Source organism: Solea solea, chromosome 9 (genome assembly GCF_958295425.1).
Source record: "Solea solea chromosome 9, fSolSol10.1, whole genome shotgun sequence".
Classification (NCBI taxonomy): domain Eukaryota; kingdom Metazoa; phylum Chordata; class Actinopteri; order Pleuronectiformes; family Soleidae; genus Solea; species Solea solea.
In genome coordinates this window covers 9851244-9876033 of record NC_081142.1, presented here as the reverse complement: position 1 = coordinate 9876033, position 24790 = coordinate 9851244, and the positions used below count along the sequence as shown (strand labels likewise).

The 24790-nt window shown below is 41.3% G+C and overlaps 2 protein-coding genes across 9 annotated transcripts in view; both read left to right on the top strand.

Annotated features, from left to right (window-relative positions):
* Positions 1-12571, top strand: part of si:zfos-588f8.1 — a 51177-nt gene extending 38606 nt beyond the window's left edge. For 3 of the 7 annotated variants that reach the window (XM_058637810.1, XM_058637807.1, XM_058637808.1), the window contains 27 exons: positions 278-391; positions 1108-1147; positions 1290-1412; positions 1518-1598; positions 1772-1882; positions 2190-2315; positions 2436-2585; positions 2922-3082; positions 3224-4414; positions 4733-4808; positions 4941-5059; positions 5383-5501; positions 5964-6157; positions 6251-6358; positions 6439-6609; positions 6695-6736; positions 6830-6941; positions 7029-7102; positions 7693-7885; positions 8008-8136; positions 8388-8493; positions 8695-8826; positions 8981-9104; positions 9326-9376; positions 10175-10290; positions 10383-10522; positions 10958-12571. In XM_058637810.1, coding sequence (XP_058493793.1) covers positions 278-391; positions 1108-1147; positions 1290-1412; positions 1518-1598; positions 1772-1882; positions 2190-2315; positions 2436-2585; positions 2922-3082; positions 3224-4414; positions 4733-4808; positions 4941-5059; positions 5383-5501; positions 5964-6157; positions 6251-6358; positions 6439-6609; positions 6695-6736; positions 6830-6941; positions 7029-7102; positions 7693-7885; positions 8008-8136; positions 8388-8493; positions 8695-8826; positions 8981-9104; positions 9326-9376; positions 10175-10290; positions 10383-10522; positions 10958-11499 — 4645 coding nt within the window. In that variant the 3' untranslated portion in view covers positions 11500-12571. Of the gene's footprint in view, positions 1-277; positions 392-1107; positions 1148-1289; positions 1413-1517; positions 1599-1771; positions 1883-2189; positions 2316-2435; positions 2586-2921; positions 3083-3223; positions 4415-4732; positions 4809-4940; positions 5060-5382; positions 5502-5963; positions 6158-6250; positions 6359-6438; positions 6610-6694; positions 6737-6829; positions 6942-7028; positions 7103-7692; positions 7886-8007; positions 8137-8387; positions 8494-8694; positions 8827-8980; positions 9105-9325; positions 9377-10174; positions 10291-10382; positions 10523-10641; positions 10695-10957 lie in introns of all 7 variants that reach the window. The other 4 variants (XM_058637812.1, XM_058637811.1, XM_058637813.1 and 1 more) reach the window with 3 other exon arrangements.
* Positions 12572-13581: 1010 nt separating this feature from the next.
* use1 (unconventional SNARE in the ER 1 homolog (S. cerevisiae)) lies at positions 13582-18989 on the top strand. Of its 2 annotated transcripts, none has more exons than XM_058637455.1 (8): positions 13582-13704; positions 14236-14285; positions 15458-15536; positions 15781-15933; positions 16079-16094; positions 16193-16223; positions 16656-16818; positions 17809-18989. In XM_058637455.1, exons 1-8 carry the CDS (start codon positions 13606-13608, stop codon positions 17989-17991), a joined length of 774 nt encoding a protein of 257 aa, XP_058493438.1. In that variant the 5' UTR covers positions 13582-13605; the 3' UTR covers positions 17992-18989. The 2 variants fall into 2 exon arrangements, with proteins under 2 accessions (XP_058493438.1, XP_058493437.1); XM_058637454.1 differs by having other exon boundaries at positions 16653-16818.
* The last annotated feature ends 5801 nt before the right edge of the window (positions 18990-24790 follow it).

Below are 24790 nucleotides of genomic sequence, written 5' to 3'. Positions count from 1 at the left end.
AGATCCATTTTCTGGGTTATTGTTCATGGACGAACAGACAGTGAAAGCTGAAGTTCCTCTTAATACCCGACCCCCAGCTATCCTGTGTACGTTCCTATCTTGGGTAACTGCAGTGGTGTGTCCTAACCGTGTTCTATCAATCCCTGCTTTTATGGGTTTCCTTCTCCCGTTCCTTTATTTTGTTCATTTTTTCCCCCAATCTTTGTCCTGCTTTCCCCCTCCTTTTCCTTTCTCTCCTTCCCTTTCCACGCTGGGTGTATGTGCGTGGTGTGATCAGAGACATGCATGCAGAGATCATCAGCTCCATTAAGAACTTGCAGCTGGATGGTGAGGACCCCCGCAAGCTGTTGCAGTCCTGGGGTCGCCTCCGCTTCCCGCGTCACGTCCTCCAGTGAGTCTGCAGACAGGCCTGGCATCAGCTCTTCTCCAGATCAAACCAGTCTAGTTGGCTCTGGCAGAACGTGCTTCTGTCCCACCTGGATAGTAACAGTTGTCACATTTATAACCACTTTTCTAAATGGATCGTCTCATGTGATCTTCACTTCTAAAGCACTCCTGCTTCTTTATTACATAACATTACATGAGTACCTCTGCCCTGTTGATAGTATTTAGTTTTCTTGAAGGCTTAAAGCTGAAATGCCTTGAATACTTAACTGCTGCATGAACATCACCAGACAACTGTGGTGGCATGTGAGGTCTTTCAGATAATCTTGTGAAAATATGTGGCAGCAGCATCGTAGTAGTTCGGCTGTCTGACATATAGCAGCACAGGGGACATCCTGCCCTTTATGTGTTAATGACATCAAGGGTGCATGACTCTCTGTATGGTGAGTATGGTGATTGTTTAGATTTTTAACTTTCATCTCCTTAATCCTCTTTCCATCGTCATTGTTCTGTCATTCATGCCGCGCCTCTACTCGTCATTCATTCCACTTTCCAGGTTCCTCTCTTGATTCATCACTGACTGACAGAGCATGAGAAGGTTGCCCGTCCATACTAACCCAGTTTCGCACACTAGATCCACTACTGTATCCCATCTCTTGCCGCAGCTTTTAATGTCTCCCTTTATCTAATTCACCTGCTTTTTTTTCTCTCTTTTTTCTTTAGGAAAAACAAGAATGCCAAACAGAAGCAGGTCATCCCCAAGGTAAACCGGAGTAAACACAGGAAATGCTGCTCCAGTCACATGAAGCAAATATTGTGAACTTATTTTATTAGTTTTCTATCATTGTGTTGTAATCATTATGAGTGTGTGTAGGAAATTAATTCACTCTCTTACTGCTGTGCAGAGTTTGCTGGATTCTCGGTCCCTGAAATATATTGTGAGCCTGACGCTGCACGATCGCACTACAAAGTCTCTGCTGCACCTGCACAAGAAGAAGAAGACGCCTAGCATCAGCGCCCAGTTCCAGGTAAAATCTCACAACAGTATCTACATTGTACACAGCAACTTGGCATTGCACCCTCCAGCAGCAGTTTTTGACCATTGATGCAAACCCTACTTCTCCTTCTACTAGACTTCTCTGACCAAACTCTTGGAGACTTTGAACAGGGCAGAGCCTTTTTTCATCCGGTGCATCCGCTCAAATGCTGAAAAGGTACAACTTTGTCATGACTTTTGGTCTTTAATATCTTCTTTTCTCTTGACTATACATGTATTTAGTGTAATGCCGTACTAAATCTTTGATCTATCAAAAAGGTGAACATTGTTTGATTGGTGAATATTGTTGTCTAAATGGTGTCTAACCGTGTGCTTTATACACATGAGCAGAAGGAGATGTATCTGGATGAGGCCTTGGTGGTCCAGCAACTACGATACACAGGAATGCTGGAAACTGTTCGCATAAGGAGGTCAGGCTATGGAGCCAAGTACACATTCCAGGTACTGCAGAGTTACTCCTCTTTTAGGAAAATCCTTGTGAAAATCACACACCACCATGCGCTGTATGTACTTTGATGGTGAATAGAAGTGAATGCAATGATCTGTGCATGTTATAGTTTTTTAAAATTTGGAGATAAGCATCATGTTGAATGTTTTGTTGTGTTTTAATGATAAATGAAACCTGTACTGTTAGTAAAATATGTACTGTTTTAATAATTGACATTATGTTTTAATCATCCATTACTACCACATACATTGATCCTCTGTTTAACTGTAATTTATCATGTATTTCCTTTTGTCCCGGCAGGAATTCATTGAGCAGTTCAGAGTTTTGTTGCCAAAGAGCGTGACTGCCTGTAAAGTGGACATCTCAGCTCTGCTTGAAAAGAAGATGGGCCTGGACCACACCACGTATCAGATAGGCAAAACTAAGGTTCAAGACTAAACACTGTTTTCTTTCAGTTCATCAATTGAATTAATTGTCTCCATTTATTTCTTTATAGCTCTGCAAGTCTTTCATCAAACTTTTGGGATGTTTCTCTTATGCGTACAGGTGTTCTTGAAGGAGCTGGAGCGACAGCAGCTGCAGGACACGCTGCACAAGGATGTAATGCGCAAGATCATCTTCCTTCAGCGTTGGTTCAGAGCTCGTCTCCAAAGGAGGGAGTTTTTGGACATGAGACAAGCAGCCATCATGATCCAGGTACAAGACACTTGCAACATTTAAAGGTCCAGTGTGTAATAATTAGTGACATCTAAGGGTATGTCCTCCACTCAACCCTTTCCCAAGTCTGTGAAATACATATGGTGGCCTTTGCATACCTGGAAGGATGTCGTTCTTATTTTGTATAGTAAGCATCCACTTCAAAAAGCAAAATGCACAGTTTGTCTGTTTGGGCTGCTGTAGAAAAATGGCAGCACAATATGGCTGCCTCCGTAAAGCAAGTTCCTTGCCAAAATTACATAGTTCACCAAGGATTTGTTTTTCAAGGATTTGTAGAGAAACGGTATCTCATGTGTTCCCTCACTTCTCTTTTAGCGATCATGGCGCAGATACTGTAAAGAGGAGCAGAGGCAGCGTGCAGCAACTTTAGTCCAGGCGGTGTGGAGAGGGCACAGACAGCGAGTAGAGTACCACAGCCAAAAACAGGGTGCTACCAAAATACAAGCCCTAGTGAGAGGCCATTCAGCACGCAGGAGGTAAGAACACGGACAAACTCAGTGATAAAGTGTTTGTCTCTATAGCTGGTTGTGTTTGATAGCATGATATTAAAAATATGGTCTACATTAATTTTGCTGGAGCCCTGATAGACATGATGTTGACATATTTATGTTTTGCAGGTGTCAGTCCATGCGTGAGGACAAACAGAAAAAGGAAGAAGAGGAAAAAGAAGCTGAGAGGAGGGCAGAAGAAGAAGAAAGGAGGAGGAGGGAAGAGGAGGAAGAGGCAAGGAGAAAATTGGAAGAGGAGGAGGAAGAAAGGAGGAGGCTGGAAGAAGAAGCCAGGAGAAAGGAGGAAGAGGAGGAAGCACAGAGGAGAGCAGAGGAGGAAGAGGCAGCTAGGAAAGCAGAGGACGCACAGAAAAAGAGAGAAGAGGAGGAGAAACAACTGGCAAAAGAGCCTCAAACAAGAGAGGATCCTGACATAGAGCTGGTTATGGAAGAGATGCTTGATGAGAACATCTCTGGACAGGAGACTGAGGAAGAGAGGGGAGAGGAGGACCTAGAGGCAAAATCAAGCTCGCATACAGAGGAGGAGGAGGAGGAGGAGGAGGAACAGGATGAAGAGCTGGAGGATGAGGAGTTACATTTGGAGAGTAATGGTACTGTGGCTGAGGCTGGTCCCCAGCTGGATGAGACACGGGAGAAAGAGCAGGATTTGGAGAGTCAAACACTAGAACCTGGTTCACCCTCTGATGCAGTGACCTCCAACGCACTTACATCCACATCTCCATCAGATGAACAGGCTCACAGCACTACCTCCATACCTTCCAATGCTGAACAAGACAGAGTACGACCTCCACTTATTAGTAAGAGCCACTCATCCCGGAGCCAGGAGAAGAGGGAGCAAAGGAGACGAAGAGGACTGGAACACAATCAGAGAGAGACTGATCGAGCCGCCTCTTCCTCCATCTCCTCAGCCGTCAGCAAAGACCAAATCTCCCGGCCGAAGAGCAGAAGCCTGGAGATCTCTAAGCCTAAAGAGCATTCAGATAGCAAAGAGCTGGACCAGTACACTTTTGTGGCCTGGAAGATGAAGGAAGAAAAGGGCGGGAAGAAGGAGGCAAAGACTTCTCCACCTGCTGCTTCTGGTCTTGTTCGTCCATCTACGTTGTCCCTAAGGCCTGCCGACTCTATACCTGAGAAAAATGGCCTGGGGGATGGAGCAGGAGCAGTAAACCTGCATCGCCGTCCTGGAGCAATCAAAGAGAAGCCGGAGAAATGGAAGGGGAGGAGGAGGAGTGAAGGAGAAAACTCTGAGAACACCAGCCCTCCATCTCACAACTTGGATGAAAGGAGGAAAAAAACACTGTACGTCTTCTGTAGCAGTCATGTTTTTCATTTTTTTTCTCTGATGTTAAAAAAAAAAAAACAATTTAAACACATAAACAGCAAGTCAACCAAATTTACACCTGGAAATATTCCCAACACATACACCATATTGTTTGTTTTGCTAAAAAATGACAGTTTCCTGTTTAAATATAGCTTCAAGAAAATCAGCAGATGGCAAATGATACAATATTACCAATCTTGTGTGTGTGTGTGTGTGTGTATTGGTGTGTAGCTTTTGTGAGAAAACCCACCTAGTGTCGGTGTTTGTGTTTTCATTAATTGATTGTCTGTCTGCAGGAGTGAAATGGCCTCATCATCAGTAGACAGTTTGTCTCCAGGCTTTGAAGGAGCTGGCACTGCATCACCCAGAGATGTACTTTATACTTTGATCTATTTTCATGCAAATGTCTTGTGTGCTATTGACACACCTGAAAATGCAAATATTCCACCAAACTTTCTCAAACCTGTGCACTCATTAACTACATTTTCATTTTCCAATTTGCAGATTCTTTCTCCCTCAGAAGGACATGTCGATGGATCCAGACGGAGCTCCTTTAGAAAGAAGCAGCAAGATGGTTCTGGTCAACAAGATTCAGCCCACGCCTTCCCATCCACACCAGACAGGTAACACTGGTGTATTCTGAACTGGCTTATTTTATACACACAGGTTTGGTGTTTGTGTGTAGTTTGTGTGTACGCAAGAGTGACAGAGAAGAGCTGAGTTCTGGGCTCTCCTTGTGCTGAAAAAAAGGTTTAATGGTTAGAGAATGGAATATATCAAAAGCGGCACAGTAAAAACTGATCTGCTGTTAGAAATTAAGGAGATGTGAGAAACAGTATTGTGAATCTTCACTTCCATTGACAACATCGCCGTAAGAATCACACAGTGGTTTTGTTTAACAGGTCTTATGAATATTCTTCCGAGCTTGTGTTTCCATGCCCTGCAGGTCGGGCGGTTTCTTCAGCAAGATTTTGAAGAAACGACCCCACAAAGAGGCTCAGACGCCAGACAACGGAGAACTGACACTTGCTCAGATTCTCAGTGAAAAACCACCAGGAGGGGAAGGTAAATAATATAAACAGTGGCCAGAGATTGTCAAGTCACCGAAAGCTAATAGAAAGTATTTTTGGAGTATATTTTACGAAAAAACTGCTCAAGTGTTTATATTTTATCGTCAAGAGAAATTATATTGTGTCAATTCTGGGACTAAATATGTTAATTAATGATTGACACTAAAGCTGTTAGACCAGTGCAGTTCACTGCTTTTTCACCTCATGACGTGAGACATGGAAAGAAAACACAGGTGTATTATCATCTATCATTCCCAGGCCTTGACTAATCCTGCTGTTTGCTTTCTGAGAAAATACTGACCCGTGCAGGATCATGCTCAGTAATAACAAAATTACTTTACTTTGGGTTTAGGGGTATGAGTTCAATTTGTGAAGGGAGATGAAGAAATAGTCCATGTATCATTCGTCCACCTTTTCCCAGGTAGACAGTTTTCGTTAAAAAAGTTCTTCTTCTCAGCCCCGTCAGGTGGACATGCTTCCCGGCCTCTCCCCCAGCCACATGGCGACCGTGCTGGTAAAGGTTTTAGTCGCAACCCTTCGATAAAGATCAGCCGTGCCACTCGTGTCTCGGAGCAGTGGAACGCCTCACTAGACCGTGAAATCACCAACGCAAATGAGCTGCGTCACCTCGACGAGTTTCTGGGCAACCAAGTAAATGAAAATGAACTATAAGTTAAGCTATTGTAAGAAATTATTTTAATTTATTTAACCACAAAAATATGTTTTGTTTGCGTATCTCTTTAGGTCAATGATTTCCGCTCCAGGGGGAAGCCGCTGTCAGCCACCGAGACCATCTTTGTCACAGCCACCATGCAGTTCAGAGAGAATATCAAAGCCATGTATTCCCTCACAGTAAGTTTGTCTGCAGGCACATAACCCATACTGTACTGATCACATCTTCTCATCACTCATCATTTTCTCTACTGTCTCAGAAACCCGCCATTGGCTACAAAGGTCTGATGACGGGCTACCAGAACAAAGTGATCCACCTGGCAGGCGACAAGCAGAAAGGAGAAGTCCAACTTGTGGTCAACTTGTTCCAGTCGGTGCTGGACGGCTTCATCAGAGGAGAGATGAAGAAAGAAGAAGCCGAACCTGCAAAGGTGAAATACTGAGATTCATGATCACTTGGTAGCATTCATCCAAATATGAGAAAGTAATGTATTCACACCTCTGTTTATTTTTCAGCCCACTAAAGCTCGGAAGAAAAGGAGGAAAAAAGACAAAAGTGTATGTGTGCAGAGTTAGACATTTTCTGATGTGCTCATTATTCTGATGTATTGTACATTATGATTTCTAAGTGAGCAACTGTGTGTGTTATAGATGGAGAGCCCCCTGGATCATGTTTTTGTCAACTATCAGGTCAATATTATGCAGTCATGTGACCAGTGTAGTTCTTACATCTGGGGCATGGAGAAGGCCTACATGTGCAGCTGTGAGTCAACACTGATATGTTCACATTTCCACTAAATCTTAGCACCATAACAGAACAATATATTGATGTATAAATCTTGTCTTACAGATTGTAAAATGGTGTGCCACAAGAAGTGCATCTTTAAAATAGTCACCGATTGCTCCACCTTCTGTGCCAAAAAGGTATGATTTTATTTCAGACTTAATAAGTCTGTATTCCACATCACTCTGCTCGTATTCTTAGAACAAATAGACAGCGCAAACCTGTGCCATGGCCACTTAGTTTCACACAGTGTCAATACACTCCTCTGTCCACAAAGGTAAAAAAAATATTCAAAACATATCCCAAATAATGCCATAGGCAGATGTAATAAAAAATCCTACAATATTAGCTCATAAAGATTTGTACACTGGTAAAATCACTTAATTTCTTTGTTAAAACCAAGTATGAAACTGCAGAAGCACCTTTAAAGCATAGTAGTTGTGGCTCTTACATTTAAACAATAGTTTAGTATCTTTGTTCAAAGTTGCAGAAATTGTACTTGTCAGTAAATAAACAGATGTCTGTTGACATTAATATTTAGTTTCATGTCTCAAGTCAGAAGTTGGGCAGGGCATTTTTTGTACCACTTAAAAATCAGACTATGTATGAAGAAGCTAAGTGATGCTCTATCTTAGTTGTGGATATATAGTATTTAAATTCTGATTTTGTACATAGTTACATAGAGTGTTTGCACTTCTTAATAACTGCTGATGCCTGTCTGAATTCACAGAGTGACGAGGAGTCCAATGGTCAGCACTTTGGGGTGCGGGTGTGTCACCTGGTCAGCGATAAAAACCCTGTACCCATGGTGATGGAGATGATGCTGGAGCACGTGGAGATGAACGGCCTCTACACCGAGGGCATCTACCGCAAATCTGGCTCTGCCAACAGAATAAAAGAGCTGCACCAGCGACTGGAGACTGGTTAGATCTCTTACACATACATATATATATATATATATATATATATATATATGATGTCTACTGTTAACCAATGTAACCTGCAGGTAGCAACAGTGTCTCATGGATCTTTGCTCTTGTTTTAGACCCCCACCAGGTCTGCCTTGAAGACTACCCCATCCACACAGTGACAGGCCTGGTTAAACAGTGGCTGAGGGAGCTGCCCGACCCACTCATGACCTTCATACATTACAGTGACTTCCTACATGCAGTTGGTGAGAAGGCTGTTCTCCACCAGAGGGCAGCATTTTACAATAGACACAATCTGCACACTGGTTGTCTTTACAATGGGCCAAATAGAAAATGTAATTTTCTTTATATATTTGGGGGAAATTGTAAGATGAGGTTAAAATGAAGGTAGAAAATGTTAATATCACACACGAGTAACACTAAAATAAAGGACTGGTAGATTTTGTAATAAATTATAAAATGTGAATAATTATTTATTTTCCTCCTCTTCCTCTAGAACTGCCAGAGAAGCAGGAACAGCTTCATGCCATCTACAAAGTGCTGGAGGAGCTGCCTACAGCAAACTTTAACACATTGGAGAGACTCGTCTTCCACCTTGTCAGGTACAGCCTGTCTGAGTGTGGCCTTGTCTGTTTCAATGTTATTGTTTCATATCCTATAGTTTATTTTTCTTTGGTTTTATTGCTTTACTAATTACATGTCGTTCTATACCATACATGTTTAAGTTGCATCGAATGTGGATTTTATACACATGCAGGTATATACAGGTATAAACAAATGCTGATATCCGCTCTCTCTTGCAGAGTGTGTAAAGAGGAGGCTCACAACCGCATGTCTTCAAACTCGCTGGCCATCGTTTTTGCCCCGTGCGTCTTGCGCTGTCCAGACAGTGCTGATCCACTCCTTAGCATGAAGGACGTTGCCAAAACCACCATGTAAGACAGTCATGAATGTAGAAGTAGCAAAAAAAAACATTATATAATACTTTTATGCCCTGCCCTGTTCATATTGCCTGTACAGAACTTGTATTACCAGTGAACAGCTTAGCGTAAGTCTGTACACTTGTGACCTCTTGAAATCCCCCCGTAGGTGTTTGGAGATGCTCATCAATGAGCAGATCAGACGTTACAATGAGAAGATGGAGGAGATCGAGCAGCTGGAGTACGCAGAGGCTTTGGCCATGAATCAGCTCAAACTTAAGAGACAAAACACGGTGAGAGTAAGCAACATCCTGCCGCGGAATCAGCTTGGTTCAATTCAGTGTTCTCTCTGATATTTAGCCTCAAGCTTGGATGTAAAGGGAGCTATTAAAAACATCACTGATCTGTCATGAACTATTATCTAATACACTCTACATTATACCACAACAGTGTCCCATGCTGTTGTTCTGCAGTCACGTGGGTAACATGGCCAATGTTCCTTGTCTCTCCTTAGCACTACTGGCATTTACCTCTCAGGTTCTCAGCTCCTTACAAAGGAGTGGTGGTATGTATCACTGGGTTCTCCTGGTACAATAGATTCAGTAGTTGTAGTGTGTTGTAGTGAGTCATGTAGAAGCACCGGTGCATGATGTTCGATGTGGGTGACGTTTGATGCTCTGGCTGCATTTTATTTACTTTATTTATGGGTTTATTTTCATCCATATCTCCTAATATTTTTACTCTTCCTTACTAACTGTAGTAGATGCATGTTGCTGTGAGTTTGGTTGAAAGCCAGCCTGCGATGTGAAGGTTTTGCTGTTTGCCATCTGTCTTGGTCTTTCTGAGGGGAGAAGATGGTTGTGGGTTGGTGATGTAACTCCCTTTGCAAGACAATGATCTAACTTGCAAAGCTAGATGGATATATTTGTCTTCCATGCATTCCCAGCGTCTTGTTATCTGTGTTTCTGTTTTGTTATTTACAGAAGAACTCAAAGCTTTAAAAGTCATGTTTTGTTTTTTGGCTGTTGAGTGGTTGGTCTTGTCTAGATTGTGGGGATGTCTCTCTAACCTTTGAATATTAACTTTTGGTTTAAAAAGTAATTCCTTTTCACAGTGCAAGAATATATGTGTAGATGCATGAAAACCACAGTCACCATCCACCCTGCTCTTCTCACCTTTCTCACTAACAAACAGTTTGAATCTGTTTCAGATATCTGTCAAAGCATCTCTGTGTCATACTTAATGTTTATTTGTTGTTATAAGTATAATAAGTACATCAATACTTCTATTCATATTATAAACACATACTGGATATTTTCTGATTGAGTCGAGATGTCAGTGCATGATTTTATGTGTTGTGCAGGTTCATGAGAAGGCCAGTTCTGATCTCAGTGTGGTTCCTGAAAACGAGCCTCTGGACTCAGACACAGAGGCTGAGAAGAACCTCGTGGAACGCATCAAGTCCATCAAACAGGAGAAGTAAAGACGACTTATTTATGAGTTCACAGATGTCCTGTCTTCTTCGCCAGTCTCTGATTCCTCTAACGTCCTTATCATGTGTTCCTCTGAAGAGAGGATCTGGCCTGCCGACTGCCAGAGATGGAGCAGCCCGGTTCAGACCAAGAGAACTTGGACTCCGAAGCCTCGCTTAGCTCTGAGAGTCTTTTGGACGAGCAGCAGCGCTCCTCTGCTCACAGCTCAGAGCCTGAAGGTCAGTATTAAGGTACAGTCTGGACTCTCCTTCTGTCCGTTTCTCTCACTCACCTGTGGGTTTCTGACAAGACCACGGGGGCCACTGGGTTGGGCCCTTCCTGTTTTTTTATGGTGCAGGTCTGGACCAGTGATGGTGATTGGGGCGGTGACGTCTCTCTGTAACAAAGCAGGTTGGAGGAACAGCAACCGTGTTTGTGTTTGTGTGTGTGTGTCAAATGCATGTGTGGCACAGGAGCATGCTCAAACTTTCTCTGAATGAATGAACTGATGTTTTGGATCACCATTTCAAATCACATGATTGCCTAATTGAACGTAATATTTGGTAGACAACATGGTTGCACGATCTTCCATTGGTCCTCACCCTCTCTGGATTTCTGTGAAACAAAGAAAAATATTTCTCCAACTCTAACCCTTCATCTTTTCTCTTCTCCAGGACAGGATGATGCTCAGCTGAGGAGATGCAAGCCAGTGTGTCCACCTAAACCACCCGACCTGGCCCAGCGACACAAAGTCAAAGGGGGACATGTCCCTCCACTAAACCTCACCCATGCTAGCTCCACCTCCTCTATATCCAGCTGTGCTTCTTCAACCTCTGAACGATCCAACAGGCAACCGCTGCAGCGCCGCAACCCTGTCATCCCAGACACAGTCAAACTTCCCCCAGGTGTCCACTCCCAGTGTGCAGCCATGAGTCCAACTCAGTCTTGCACTCCTCCTATAAATCGAGCTTTTAAGTACTTGATTAGGAGAAGAGAACAACAGGGCCGCCGTAAAGACAGCACCCAGTCCCTGTATATCGACAGCCCGGAGTGTGACCTGCTCTTGCATTTCTCCTCCTGCCCTCCCTCCACTTTATCCTCCTCCATCTCCCTAGTGACTCACTCTCCTCCACATGAGCAACATGAGGCGCAAGCCTCAAAGGACAAGAGACGTTTTTCTGACTCCGATGTACCTTACACAGAAGAGGACGTATGACTGGGGCAGAACATAGACAATGGAGGAGGATTAGGTCAACAATCTCCAAATAGACAAAAGAATAAAAAGAATCATACAGAGGAAGAGAAACAGATGAACATGATGCCACAGTGGCTCCACAAAGATGAACAGATGTGACACAGTGGAGTCCGTCGTCAGAGAGAAACTGCTAATATGTTTAAAGTCTCGTCAGACATGACAGTAAAAAAAAGATGTTGCCAAGCACCTTTTCTATCTTTTTTTTGATATATTGTGTTTACTGTCGATTAATTCAGACGGGACACAGGCTGGATTTTGTGTAGCCTTTTCATGATGACATTTTGGGTTTTTTGTGCTAATTCAAGGAAATAATAGAGGTTCCAGTCGCACTTTTCATTTCTTAATTATCTTTATGAGCAACGCGTGCTCATCGAACTGTTAGCTAGAGCTAGTGCCTTGATATTGTACAGTAAATGGAACAAGAAACTCATTTCGCTTGTCATTATAATGGAAAATTGCTCATAGAGGGAGGGATATCAAGGAGAAAGAGAGTAACTTTCTTGCAGAATTTTTTGTTGATTGTACTGAACCAATGCAAGAAAGGACGTGTTCCAAACGAGGACCTCACCATGCACAATGTGACTGTTGTACGAAAGAGTCTATCTGCCTCCACCTTGAACCTGCCGCACAGCCAACACCAGACAGATTCATTGCCTTCACAAAGCAAAGGGAAATGGGAGCAGCACACGCCACTTTTTTCCCTTTTCGAGACAATAAACACACAAACACACCAGCCATTATGCAACAACCATGCCATGATGTCTTTAAAGCTCAAAATCCTTAATTTCCCTTTACTCCTTTCCCTTTTCATTGTTTCACTCAGCTGTGGACAGTCACATAATGAGCAGGTTCTGCTTAAACACATTTCAACTCTGCATGAAATGTAATACTAATGTTCCTCTCTGACTGCTGTTGAATGGTGTCTGCTAGTGTGTCTTGATTATGAGGAAGATGTGTAATGTGTAAAGGCGTGTATGTTTGGGACTGAATGTTATTAGTATTAACGTGACAATACAGAAAGTGATGCTTGTAACGTCTTCTCCTGGTGTGAGTTTTTTTCAAAATTTCTCTGTGTTGATTTTGGATACAGAATACAGAATAAGTTTTTGCCAGTTTTCACTTAATTCTGTATTCAGTTTGGAATAAATTGAATTCAGAACATGTTTTTTTACAGTGCCTAACAAAGGTAAACTGTATATAATGAAAGAGTAAATTATGACTCTCCAGAAATTGATCTTCTTCAGAGAGGGTTAACCAATGCATTTGTTTTTCATATGATCAAGTTGTATCCTTATGTCTGATTCATACATTTCAGAAGTCTCTGAGGTTCAAGGCTTGCTATTTATGGTTTGCTCTGTTCTGAATTTTTTATTGCATTTAGACAAGTATGTAAATAGATTCTTCATCCACTCTGACAAAAGCTCATGGTGCTATTGCTTTCACAGTTCAAACAAACATTTCCATTGACACTGCAGTGAAGACTTGATAAAAGTCAAGGTTGTTTCAGAGCTAACTAAGTACAACAGTCTCTTTAACATTTCAATGGAACAACCCTCTGGGCCAGGTGATCATATACACTACAATCCAGAAATGTCGTGAATATGCAGACAATCAACAATAGTGTTTATTCAAAGTGAGTAAAAAGTAATTGATGTGCATTTAAAAAAAAATACAGAACGTTTTTGGCACAATAATTATTACTTAGTATCTCATTATTAGTCCTAATTTCGAAATAGCATCACATAACTATGGGATATTATCTCAAAATTATGACTTAGTATCTCATAATAATGGTGATAATGGCGGACTATTCTCTATTTGTAAAAATCATGGTTAAAGTCATTAAAAAATCTCAATTGGACTAACTTCAAAGGCTTACTAATAAATAAAAAAGACCTTCTAAAGGCAAGATTACCCTATCAAAGTAAGGATTATAAAATGAACAATCGTTTTAATTTTTCAAGTTAATGTGTGTGTGCGAGTGTTGACAAGGCTGCTAAGATTTTCTCAAAGGTTGGTCGCCCTGCTCTTACGTCATTTTTCTGCGACGATGAGTTTGCTGCAAACATGGCTTCCAGACTGGAGATAAATTTCGTCCGATTATTGTCTCGCTGTGAGTCTATCGCCGCGGAGAAACGAGGCGAGACGGAGTGGAGGTTAGAGAAGGTACGTTCCCTTTCTTACACAGTGGAGAGAATGTCAGTGGAAGTTGTGACGTTTAAACGTGTCCCCGTTTGTCGCGACTGTTGTTTATGAGCCACGTCGTCACTGACAGTCGAAGGAAACGACGAGAGCAGAGACACAACCGTGTCTATCTGTAAAATTAAAAAAGTAAACACACTCTGCATTGTTACTTTATACAGCTGGAGTCAAGCTTGTGTTGTTACTGCACCGTTAGGTTTGTGTGAGAGTGACATTTTGCTGCTCTTTAGCACAGCGACATTAAAATACTGCTCCGTCATTAACACACACATACACACACACCGTCACCTAAACACAAAAAAAACAGTAACGTATTTATAAATCACAAGGGCTAATTGTTTTGTGTCATACGGAGCTTTTTTCTACTTAAAACAGTGATGTTTATAGCTGCAAAGAAAACCAAACAGTTTAAAATGTTGTTTAGTCTGATTGTATTTGAAGTCTCGTTAATACTGTTCTTCATTTTGAAACGTGTGTGTGTGTGTTTTTGTCTAGTATGTGTCCGCCCTGGAGGAGATGCTGGTGGCTCTGAAGAAAAGCCTGAGGTAACATCTCTTATGTCCTCATATGTAATCACATACTGTCTGTTCTCATATATTATCGTTGTCATACTGTGACTTCATGGTTCACCTGCAGCATTTTTCTACTCTTGTGAACCACAAAGCTTCTGATGCTGTTATTTATCAGGTTTCTTATGTTTTTGAAGTACTGTATATCATTACCATGAAAATAACGAGGCCTTAAGTAATGGGTATTATGAGCTTCTCTTATAACCAATGGCTAGTGGATGAACCTCAGCCCAACAGTAAAATCTATAAAATGGCATCAAAATGGACAAATATAGACACAATATTGTGTCATATTTTCCTCGTCCCTTAGTCATTTACAGTTGCTCTATATCTGTTTCTGTGTGAACACACTTCTGCCTAATGATTCATGCATCTACCATTTATCTCACATTTAAATTAGTCACAATAAACTAAGAGAAATTAATGTTATCTTAAATTGGCTGAATTTCAACAGTTAAAATGAACATCCTTCCAAAAATAATTGACCTCTTTTCCATGACTCCTGTCATATCACATCCTCTCCTCTCAATAATCACCAAATTCTAATTAAAATATAAGAAACTATGAATTGAACCTTTAAATATCCAAATGACTTAAACATACAGAGGAGTCAGAGCTCCACATTCGGTCCTCTGCTTCCTTATTCATCACTTGTTGCCGTGGTGAGCAATAGAAAGTAGCTTAACGTTAAATATCTTCAGTTTGTAGAAACTTTATTAAAAAAAAACAAATCAATAAAAACAACAACACTATCGTGTCAGGATAATCAGATCACATACATGTGCTTTATAGGTTGTTATTTAGTCTGTAACTAAACTGTAAACACCTAGTTTGTGTAACATGGGGTTTGTGAATGAACACCTCTGGCTGACTTTGTACACTCGTAATATGATTCCCAAACACTAGAAAATCATCCCGACACCTCTGGGTTTTTTTTTTTTATTTGTGTAGGTAGGTGTTTTTGTGTTAGCATTAGTTTATCAGTGTGACTCAAGAGATGGTCTTGTTTTCTTTCATAATTTGTTCATTTGTTCTGCTCTGACTCCTGAAGCTTTCTGATCGAAGTGACTTTTACGATATGACGTGTGATTTAAAACATGCCTTTCAGGACCTAATGAAAGAAAGTAACATGTTGTTTCTTCATCCAGCAAACCCACACCTGAGGTCATGACTGATTACACAAGAAAAGTAGATTTCCTGAAAGGACTCCTAGTGGCAGAGAAACTGGTTAGTAGCTCTAAATAAAATAATAAAAAAAAAAATAATAATAATAATAATAAAGAACAGATCATCAAGATTATTTGCCTTTTTCACAATTATGTATTGGATGTGTGACTGTTACTGTTACTTTGTGTATCTATAGTAGTGCCATGATAATTGAATGATTGTCATTTGAGCTCATTATTCCTTCATTATTCATTACTCTTGAATACTTAAATATAAAACCTGTCTTTCCTACTCTCATTCACAGTCTTCAGCCACAGAAAAAGCTTTAGCCAACCAGTTCCTTGCCCCAGGACGAACACCCACGATAGCCAACGAGAGGATGCCGGCCACTAAAACTGTTCACATACAGACGAAGGCGCGGTGCACCGGAGAGATGAGGGACGAGCTGCTCGGCACGGTAGTAGCAGCTTTTACGCTTTTATAACCTTTAAGCCACTGTAAATGTATACATACTTACTTCATACTTGGACTCAAATGCTGTGCCAGTGTTTTTGAAATTTCTTGATAAACTTTATAAACGTTGTTCTTTGGTGTCATTACAGGTTTTGCCTGGCAAAGGTAAGAGTTGTTTTACAAGTAAAAATGATCTTATAATCTGATTAAGTATATCCTGTTCCTGAACATCAGTTACATCTCTTACTCTTTGTTTTCCACAGGCACATCAGAGACCGATTTAAGAAACAGAAGGTAAAGCTTGAAATATGATTTCTTATCTATCACCTCTAATGATGGATATCATGTCCCTGTATATTGAGAGATTCACGTCAGAGTGAAACATGCTTTTGGTTATTACATTGTTTTCACTGTAAGACCCTTAGCTACATGAATACACTTGAATAATGAAACCTATGTGAAAAATATGTAGACCTAAAAAAAAGACAAAAAGTAAAATGGAAGTCAAATAAATAAATATAAACAATCTTTTTTTACCTCATCATATAATTTTTTTATACTTGTCTTTGTCTTATATTTGTGCGCTATTTAAGCTTCAGCGCCACACATTCACCCCACACAGTGATGTGCACACCTCTCTCTTTCCCGTCTAACACTTTTCTAAACATTTACTTGCCTGCAGTAAAATAAAAATATGAAAATACCCTCTTTTTTTTCTGCAAGCAGAGGTCTTCCTCTAGATGAGCGTCAGTCTGCCACCGAGCTGGACGCCGTCCTGCAACATCACCACAACCTGCAGGAGAAACTGGCCGAGGACATGCTCAACCTGGCCCGAAACCTGAAGAACAACACCATGGCTGCACAGAACATCATCAAACAGGACAACCAGGTCTCACCATTAACTGGCCAAGAAATGCTGAAGTATTGTTGTAGTTTTTTTTTTCTTTTTCGCCAATCATAGAAAGCCCACACGGGTTTGCTGCTGGCAAGTTCTGATGCTTGGTAAAAAAATGACTCTCCAGTTATCCAAATGTATTCCTTAACGTTCCGTACATTTGAGCAATTCCATTTAATAAAAGCAAAACAATGTTTTTATTCAGTCCATATATATATATATATATATATATATATATATATATATATATATATATATATATATATAATATAATATAATAATAATATAATAATACAACAAAATCATAATACACGGTGTGCTTCTCCTCCTGACTGAGCAACAACCAAACGCTCCCATCAATCTGAGGTACTATGTATCAACATGGTTATTTTTCAGATATTTAAAGTTTTCTGTAGTTAGCTGTTTTAAGCTCAGGGATTAACCCTTTTATGACCATCATGATAATCAGGCCGTCTGGATTTATTTTGATTTTATGGCTGTAGTATTGTCAAACCAAGGTTAAATGAGTGAGTGCTTCTGCCTCTTTTCCCAAGATAACTTTCACTTTCAATATCTGGCAGTTATTCAACCATTTAGGAATACGGTACTGAGAAGATGCCGTCACGAACGTGTGACGCGCTGCTCAATCTCATCTGTGATTGGACAGTCATTCCGTGGAAGTCCTGAGGGGCTACCGTAATGACAAGTATATGGGCTCAAAGCTATATTTCTCTGCTTTCTGGTATCCATCCATCCATCTTCTACCTCTTTATCCTCCATGTGAGGGTTGCATGGGGGTGCTGTGCCAATCTCAGCTGACATAGGGCAAAAGGTGGGGTCACACCCTGGTGTGGTCGGCAGTACAAAAAAATAAGAAATCCTGTAAATCCATCTCTTGCAGAAGAACTAATGCATGAGTTGTTGTCCTTTCACTAAACCAGGTCACAGTTCTGACAGCTGAATATTTATCTTGATATTTCCCAGACTCTGAGCCACTCCATGCGCCAGGCAGACCTCAACTTTGAGAAGCTGAAGACGGAGTCGGAGCGATTGGAGCAGCACACCAAGAAGTCTGTGAACTGGTTCCTGTGGCTGATGCTCATTCTGGTCTCCTTCGTCTTCATCAGCATGATCCTCTTCATCAGAATCTTCCCCAGACTCAGATGATGACTGTGCACAGCGCTGAACTCTTAGTCCTGCGTCGTCCTTGTGTTTACAAGAGCAGTAGCTACGTGGGTATCGGTGAAATCAGTCTCCTCAGCACGTCTGTCTGTGTGTGTGTGTGTGTGTGTGTGTGAGATGCAGATCAGTAGTAGGGTTCAGAATCAGAACTGAAACAACTTCATCTGAAGGACTGAAGAATTTGCACTTTTTGAAACTGACATCCTTCCTCTTTGTCTTCCTCTGATGAACGAAAGCTCAAAACGCAGGATTTGTTTTGGTCATCATCAGTATTCATGTTTTTTTGTAATGTGGACGTAAAGAGCTTCATGGAACAGCAGCATAGTCTTAAATCCAAACAGCAGACAAAACAAACTGAGCCTTAATTATTTTCACCAGTTCGCTTATTAGCCGTTCAGTACATTTAAGTCTGAGTCATGCTTTCCACCATGTAGATCATACTGTATTTCAGAGGTCATGATTCGGCCACTGCCCAGTACATTTTGCCCTGGAAATCCACAATTTTAATATTTTTTGTAATTTAAAAAAAAAACTGATTCTGTCCTAGAAACTATTTAGTTAGATTTTTTGCTTTAAACCCTCTGATTAGTATCCATATACGTAATATGTGGAGTATTACACATCACAAAGCGATGTGTTAAAGTCGTGGTAGGAGTTTTATCTGCCGGAATAAGTCGGTGAACATCATTGTTGAGCGTTTCAGGTCTTCATGCTGTTTGATGTCTTTCACCACTCCACATGTTCACTTTGTCCTCAGTCCTGTTCATTGTTAAAAGTCTCTGTCAGTGGTGAAGTGGCTGATTCCATAAATGTATATTAGGTAATTAGCTGGTGATGATGAATGCTGATGTCGAAGAATTCCCCATTTATTCCTGTGAGTGTTAGTTTCACAGGGTTGTGCTTGTGTGTGTGTATTTGTGTGTGAGTACAGGATCACAACAAAATGTGATTCCAGAGAACATTAAATAAAATAGTTAATTTTGTGTGTGTGTGTGTGTGTGTGTGTGGCATGAATAAAAAGTGATGGTGCTGCGGAGCTGCTCTCAAACAGGCACTGAACTTTGAAGACCGAACGCCAATGTCAGCAGAAGTCGCTGCAGAAATGTTTCCTTATTATAATCTCAGGTTTACGTCCGTGAGTGAGTTAATGTGACGACAAAGCAAGAGAAACTGTGCAGTCAGTCAGTGATGCAGTGTTCTGCTTCCTGTGTGATCAAGCCTGGATCCTCCAGGGATTCACACGTCTCACCCAGATAATGTCCCAATACATTGTTCATTAGTGAACATCAACCTCTGGGGAAAAGTTAGACCCAAAGCCTCAAACATTACCTGCAAGTTTTTGTCTTTATTTAATTATTGTGTATTAAAGAGTGAAGAGTGTAATTGGGAGACATATGTGAGTGAGCAATGCCACAAAGTGTGACATATAACAGCTGTAATGGAAAAAGAATAACATTCACTCATTTTGATACTGTTTTATTATTACACAGAAATATTTCTATAGTCCCTTGCAACAACCCACAGGTGACCAAAGTGCTTTACAAAATAAAAACGTTACACGTGACGCAGCATTAAAAACAAATGCATGCAAATACCAATTACAAACACAAGACTTAAAAGTGAACTGAAAGGTTTAAATGCAGAATTGAAAGTGTGTTTAAACAGCCTAGTATTTTACAAGAAACAGACGACTATGGAACCTAACATGTCCTTTAAACAGTATATAAGTTTAAGTAAGAGCTTTACTTGGCCATAATTATTTGTGAGGGGGAAACAACGTTTGATATATAAAACAAAAATGAGGACCAGAGAGTATAAGAGCAATGACTGTGAAGCAGCTCTAAAACTGGAAAGAAAACAAGAAATGTGAAGAAAATTTCAAAGAGAAAATACACGACAGAATTACAACAACATAGAGAAACATAGTTGGATTTTTAACACGTGGAAGAGAGAAAAGAAATGAGTGAATGTTATTTTTTTCCACTACACACTTTATAAAAATAAAACTACAATAACAGAATTCATCAAATTTGCACAAATAAAACTTAAAGTCAATAAGTTTTTAAAGAACCGAAAGGGAAACGGAACATGTATTAGTCATGTCTGAAAACAGCTCATTAAAAACATCAATTCTGCTTTCAGAGCGACAACCAGTGATGCAGTGACATCATGTGGCCACTGTGTGTCACTCACGGTTTTACAGTGTGAGCACTGAATGACCACAATGACCCTGATGACGTGATGAAATCATGAATCCTAAGTTGACGCCCCCACGACTCATTTAGAAGTGATCTGTGAAAGTGCAGTGTGGCTAAATAAAGGCACTTCCTCCAAAAAACAAAAGGGCACACAGGCACCATATTATGTGACGGAGGCATCTTTGCATCTGTTTCTCCTTAATTTCACCTGAAAACTAAAGCATTTCATTCCTGTAAGATTGTATTTTTCATGCACACACGCACAGGTTTCTCACAGGTCTCACATTCCTGCTGTGTTGTAAATATGAGGCCTGTGGAGGTGGCTGGCTTGTCCAGGCTTGCAGCTCCGTTCCTGGCCCTTCCTCTCTTTCTGCCCCCCTCTCCTGCTCGGTGACTGAATGACTGGGCCCGGTCTGCTGTGTATTTTAGGATCCCTGGGGGGTATTTTGCCTGCTGGAACCTGAGGTATGCAGGCCACCAGGAGACCAAATGAGGTTGTGTCACAGCGGAGGATCATCATCATGGCTCAGTCTAATCACAGCTGTTTGCGGCTCAGTTTTCAGGCCTTTTCGCTCATGTTCTGGCCGTGAGAGCCGCACTGTGATGCTACAACTGTGATCTGAACTGCACCACATGACTTCATCACTGGGGCAGTTTGTCATCTCCATTACACTTGTGTTATCCCTGTAACAGAAACGGGTTCTCACTCATTTGTTTTTTTGGGTTCGCCACAGCAAAAACCTCCATGTTTGGCTCATTAATGGAACTTCTTTTTACTTTCTCAGTTGTTTTCCCACAGGACCAATTTAAAATAGCGTGTGTGCATGTCTGTGCAAAGTTGTCTGTCGTAAATTTAGCTTCCCTCATTATGATAGATAGAAAGATTTACATATACAGTAGATTTACATACAGATTTACAGAATTTTATGCAATATACAATGTAATTTAACCCGAGTTTGGGTTAAAGTACTTAGTAGTACTTAATTAATGTGTGGTTATTTATGTAGTACATGATAGTACATTTTTTATCCAGACTTGAGACCTAGACAGACACAAGGTGGACACTGGGGTCAATTTAGAGCATCCAATTAACAATGAGCAATGAGAATGGGCTACCTTGCTCAGGAGTACATCAGTCCTTGACCTGGCAGGAATCCGCAACCCTTATGTTAGAAGCCATCTTCCCTTTTCTGCTGTCCACTTGTACACTGTGTATCACAGGCTATAACTGGATTATTTTTATATACTTAATGAATCCCGTTCTCTCTCTGCATTTAACCCTTCCTCTACTAGGAACCTTCCTAGATTTAGCAGGGAGCAATAGGGGTTGGGTACCCCAGCCCTTTGACCTGGTGGGGACTTGAACTGGCAACCCTCCGGTTACAAGCCAAGTTCCCTTTCCACTTGGTCATGGGCTGTATAACTGTATCACTTTTATTTTATCAAATAAAATATGAAAATAAATGTCCTTTACAGTCAAAGCCATTGTCAAATGAGTTGCTGCTCACAGTGAGTAGAGATGTTAGTAGAATATCTGAAGAATTAAACCATGAGAGAAAGAGCTGTTATTGGCAGTAACCCTTTAAAACAGAGACTATTAATAACAAACAATATTGAATTGTTCTTTCTACGTCAATGTGTGTGTGAGTGTGTCCTTGAGAACAGAGAAGGTGGCGCACGGCTGCCACAAGTGTTGCTTGTGTTCACACGGGAATCACGTCATTTCCACTCAAACCCAGATTTCTGCCACTCTCTGAAAAAGGGTCAATTCATTTAAGTTAAGATAACAGCTGACCTTTAAATAACACCTTCTGCTCAACTGTTTTGTTGTCAGAGCAGCTACAGCAATTTGACCTAAGAACTACACACCTCATCTCATTTGTCACATTTGTAAAAAAGAATCTACCAGTTGTTGTTTTTTTGTTGTTTGCTGTTTATTCTGTTATTTTGTCAATGAACTCTGAAGATCTCTCAGCAAGAAGGTTGCCAGGTTTGACGGACGGCCTTTCTGTGTGGAGTTTGCACGATCTCCTCTTGTGCACATGGGTTTTAAACCGCGTCCAAACACACGCAGAGGTTAACTGGACGCTCTAACTTGACCATAGGTGTGAGTGTGAGAGAGAATGGTTGTTTGTCTCTGTGTGACTGTGTGAAGAATGTTCCCCTGTGTAATAATAACAAGAATAATACTAACTATTATTCTTGTTGTTATTAACAGAACACTGGAGATAAACGTTTTAGTCTTTCCTCAAAGAGCAGACAATAAGTTTCACTATTATTATTATTTCACTATTTGTTTGACACAAATTGGTTTTGAGTACTGAAAATGTCACCAAAAACAAAATAAAGTAATGCAGCATAAACATAAATGTCCGCACAAAAGAAAATGTATATTCTGAGCTACTCTCACTAAATGCCTTCAAACTTAAATGGAACATAGCGATCTCTAAAGTGGATCGCCATGTTCAAATGAAAGTACGCTCACTTCAGTAGTTCGCGCTGAACCTTTAAATAAAGGACACATTTAAAAGGATGATATCAGTTCCCAGCAGAACAACGAGAACACGGCGATCCTCGTTCGCGTCCTGATGTTTGTTTGAGCTGCGTTTTTTTTCAGAGGCTCCGTGGAGAGAGTTCCACGCTGCTGAAAAAAACCTTGAAGAAGATTCTTCTTTCTCTCTTTTTTTGGACAAATGTAGCTCTTTTGTATTTGTAGTAAATCGCGGGCCATCTGTTGGCCTTGACATAGCAACTCAGTGGACAAAACATGTCACCAGTGACGTCGACGCTACCCTTGAAAGAAGCCTTGGTCTCCAACATCCTCACAAATAACAGCGCGGCCAAGGATTCAGACGCTCTGCCAACACACGGCGTTACACTCATGACAACAAAATTCATTTTCAAACTCAAATGAGGCTTAACTGTTTGTTTTTGTGTGTCTACGTTCACTTCTCACTACTCATTAGCATTCATGGATAAAACAAAAACAGGAATGTCCTTGTTTTGTTGAGAAACCAGAGAGAGAAAGATAGAACCTGGTAAATGAAATGAAAAACAGAGATATCTCTCACACACACACACACACACACACGTGCATACACAGTCCTAATCTGCTACCCTGAGGAGCCTCCCTTGTTCCAGGAAGGACTCTCCACCTGCTGTGGCAGCTTGGGGCCTCCCAGAGGAGAACATTAAGGGGCCCGTGAAAGGTGTGCTCGGTTCCAACACATCACTTTAGTTAAACAGCCTGTTAGTCTTGGTGTATATACCCCCACCAAACTCCACCCCCTTTCTTACCCCTCTTCCCCCAATTACACCTCCTGGTTGTGGTTGCAGCCTGAGGCAGAGCTCAGAGCGTGAGCTGCCAGGTGCTTCATACTGTCTTCAGCTCCCCCACCGCCTCCTCCCTCCTCACCCCCAAGGCCTCCTCCTGTCTGAGCTGCCGTTCCCAGCACAAGGTTCAGTCAATACCCAGAGAAAAACAAGTGCTGTGTCCAAACCACCTGCTACGTCTTAAACAGCAACTGAACATGTTGAGAAATATGTGTATTCTTTGCCCCGGAGAGAAACGACTGTTGGGGTTTTTGTTTGCCTGATTGGACTGAACCTCTCTTTCACCTTTCACGCTTTTGGTTTCCTCTCTGTCAGAAATTTGCAGAAGAAAGCAAAAAAAATGTGAGACATAAAACACAAACTTAAAGTGAGACACAGTAATGCATCATAAAAAGGCTCAAGAAAACAAAATGGCACATCATGACGACAAAACTGTCCAAGAAAGACATTTACTTCCAAATACTGGACCGCTACGATGCTTAATTGGTACAAGAAGAGCATGGCTAACCATTGAATTGGTACTTGGTTCCATCGTCTGATTCTATACTGGACAGTTTAGAAAAGCATTGGCAACACTGATTGGTGTGTTGTCAGACTCCTTCAGGTCTGTTGTTTTATGACAAAACATGATAAAGCGGATGAACTTGTCCTCGCAGCATCAAGACTCAGCACCTCATGTGCGCTGTACCACCAGCCACAGCAGCTGCGGTCATTACTCGTGCCCACTGCCAGGTCCTGGACCACTAAAGAGGTGAAGGAGCAAAGAAGTGAAGCCTCTCAGCATCAGCAGCATCATCATCATCATCAGCAGCAGCAGCAGCACAACCTGAGCTCAGCAGGGAGGTTATTTCTTCCACTGAGGACTGTTTCGCGACTCTTCTGCCTGACAAAGAGGCTGGAAGCTTCAGCGCATTAACCCACATGTTCACACTTGGCTGGGAGCACGGAATGATAGAGAGGCGATGGGGGGCTGCAGGGGATCAAGTGTGGTGGCCTGACCACAGGAGCGAACACACACACACACACACACACACAGAGCTAAAGATGCACTGTTGTGTCTACTCGCTTTATTTGTGATGGACACTTCAAAGATAATTATGACTCTCAAAATAACCTGCGTCCTCACCTGTTACAGTCGAGAAAGTGGTTGTTTCAGCACAGTGTGTGTGTGAGTGAGAGAACGAGAGGAACCCCCATTAGGCCGTTAAGACTGTGGAAGAGACTCAGACACAACACAACCACTCAGATACAAA

Coding starts and splice junctions, on each gene's coding strand:
- use1 (XM_058637454.1), top strand. CDS start 13,606: ATGGCTTCCAGACTGGAGATAAATTTCGTCCGATTATTGTCTCGCTGT. Junction 14,286..15,457: donor GCTCTGAAGAAAAGCCTGAG/GTAACATCTCTT, acceptor TTCTTCATCCAG/CAAACCCACACCTGAGGTCA. Junction 16,819..17,808: donor TCATCAAACAGGACAACCAG/GTCTCACCATTA, acceptor GATATTTCCCAG/ACTCTGAGCCACTCCATGCG.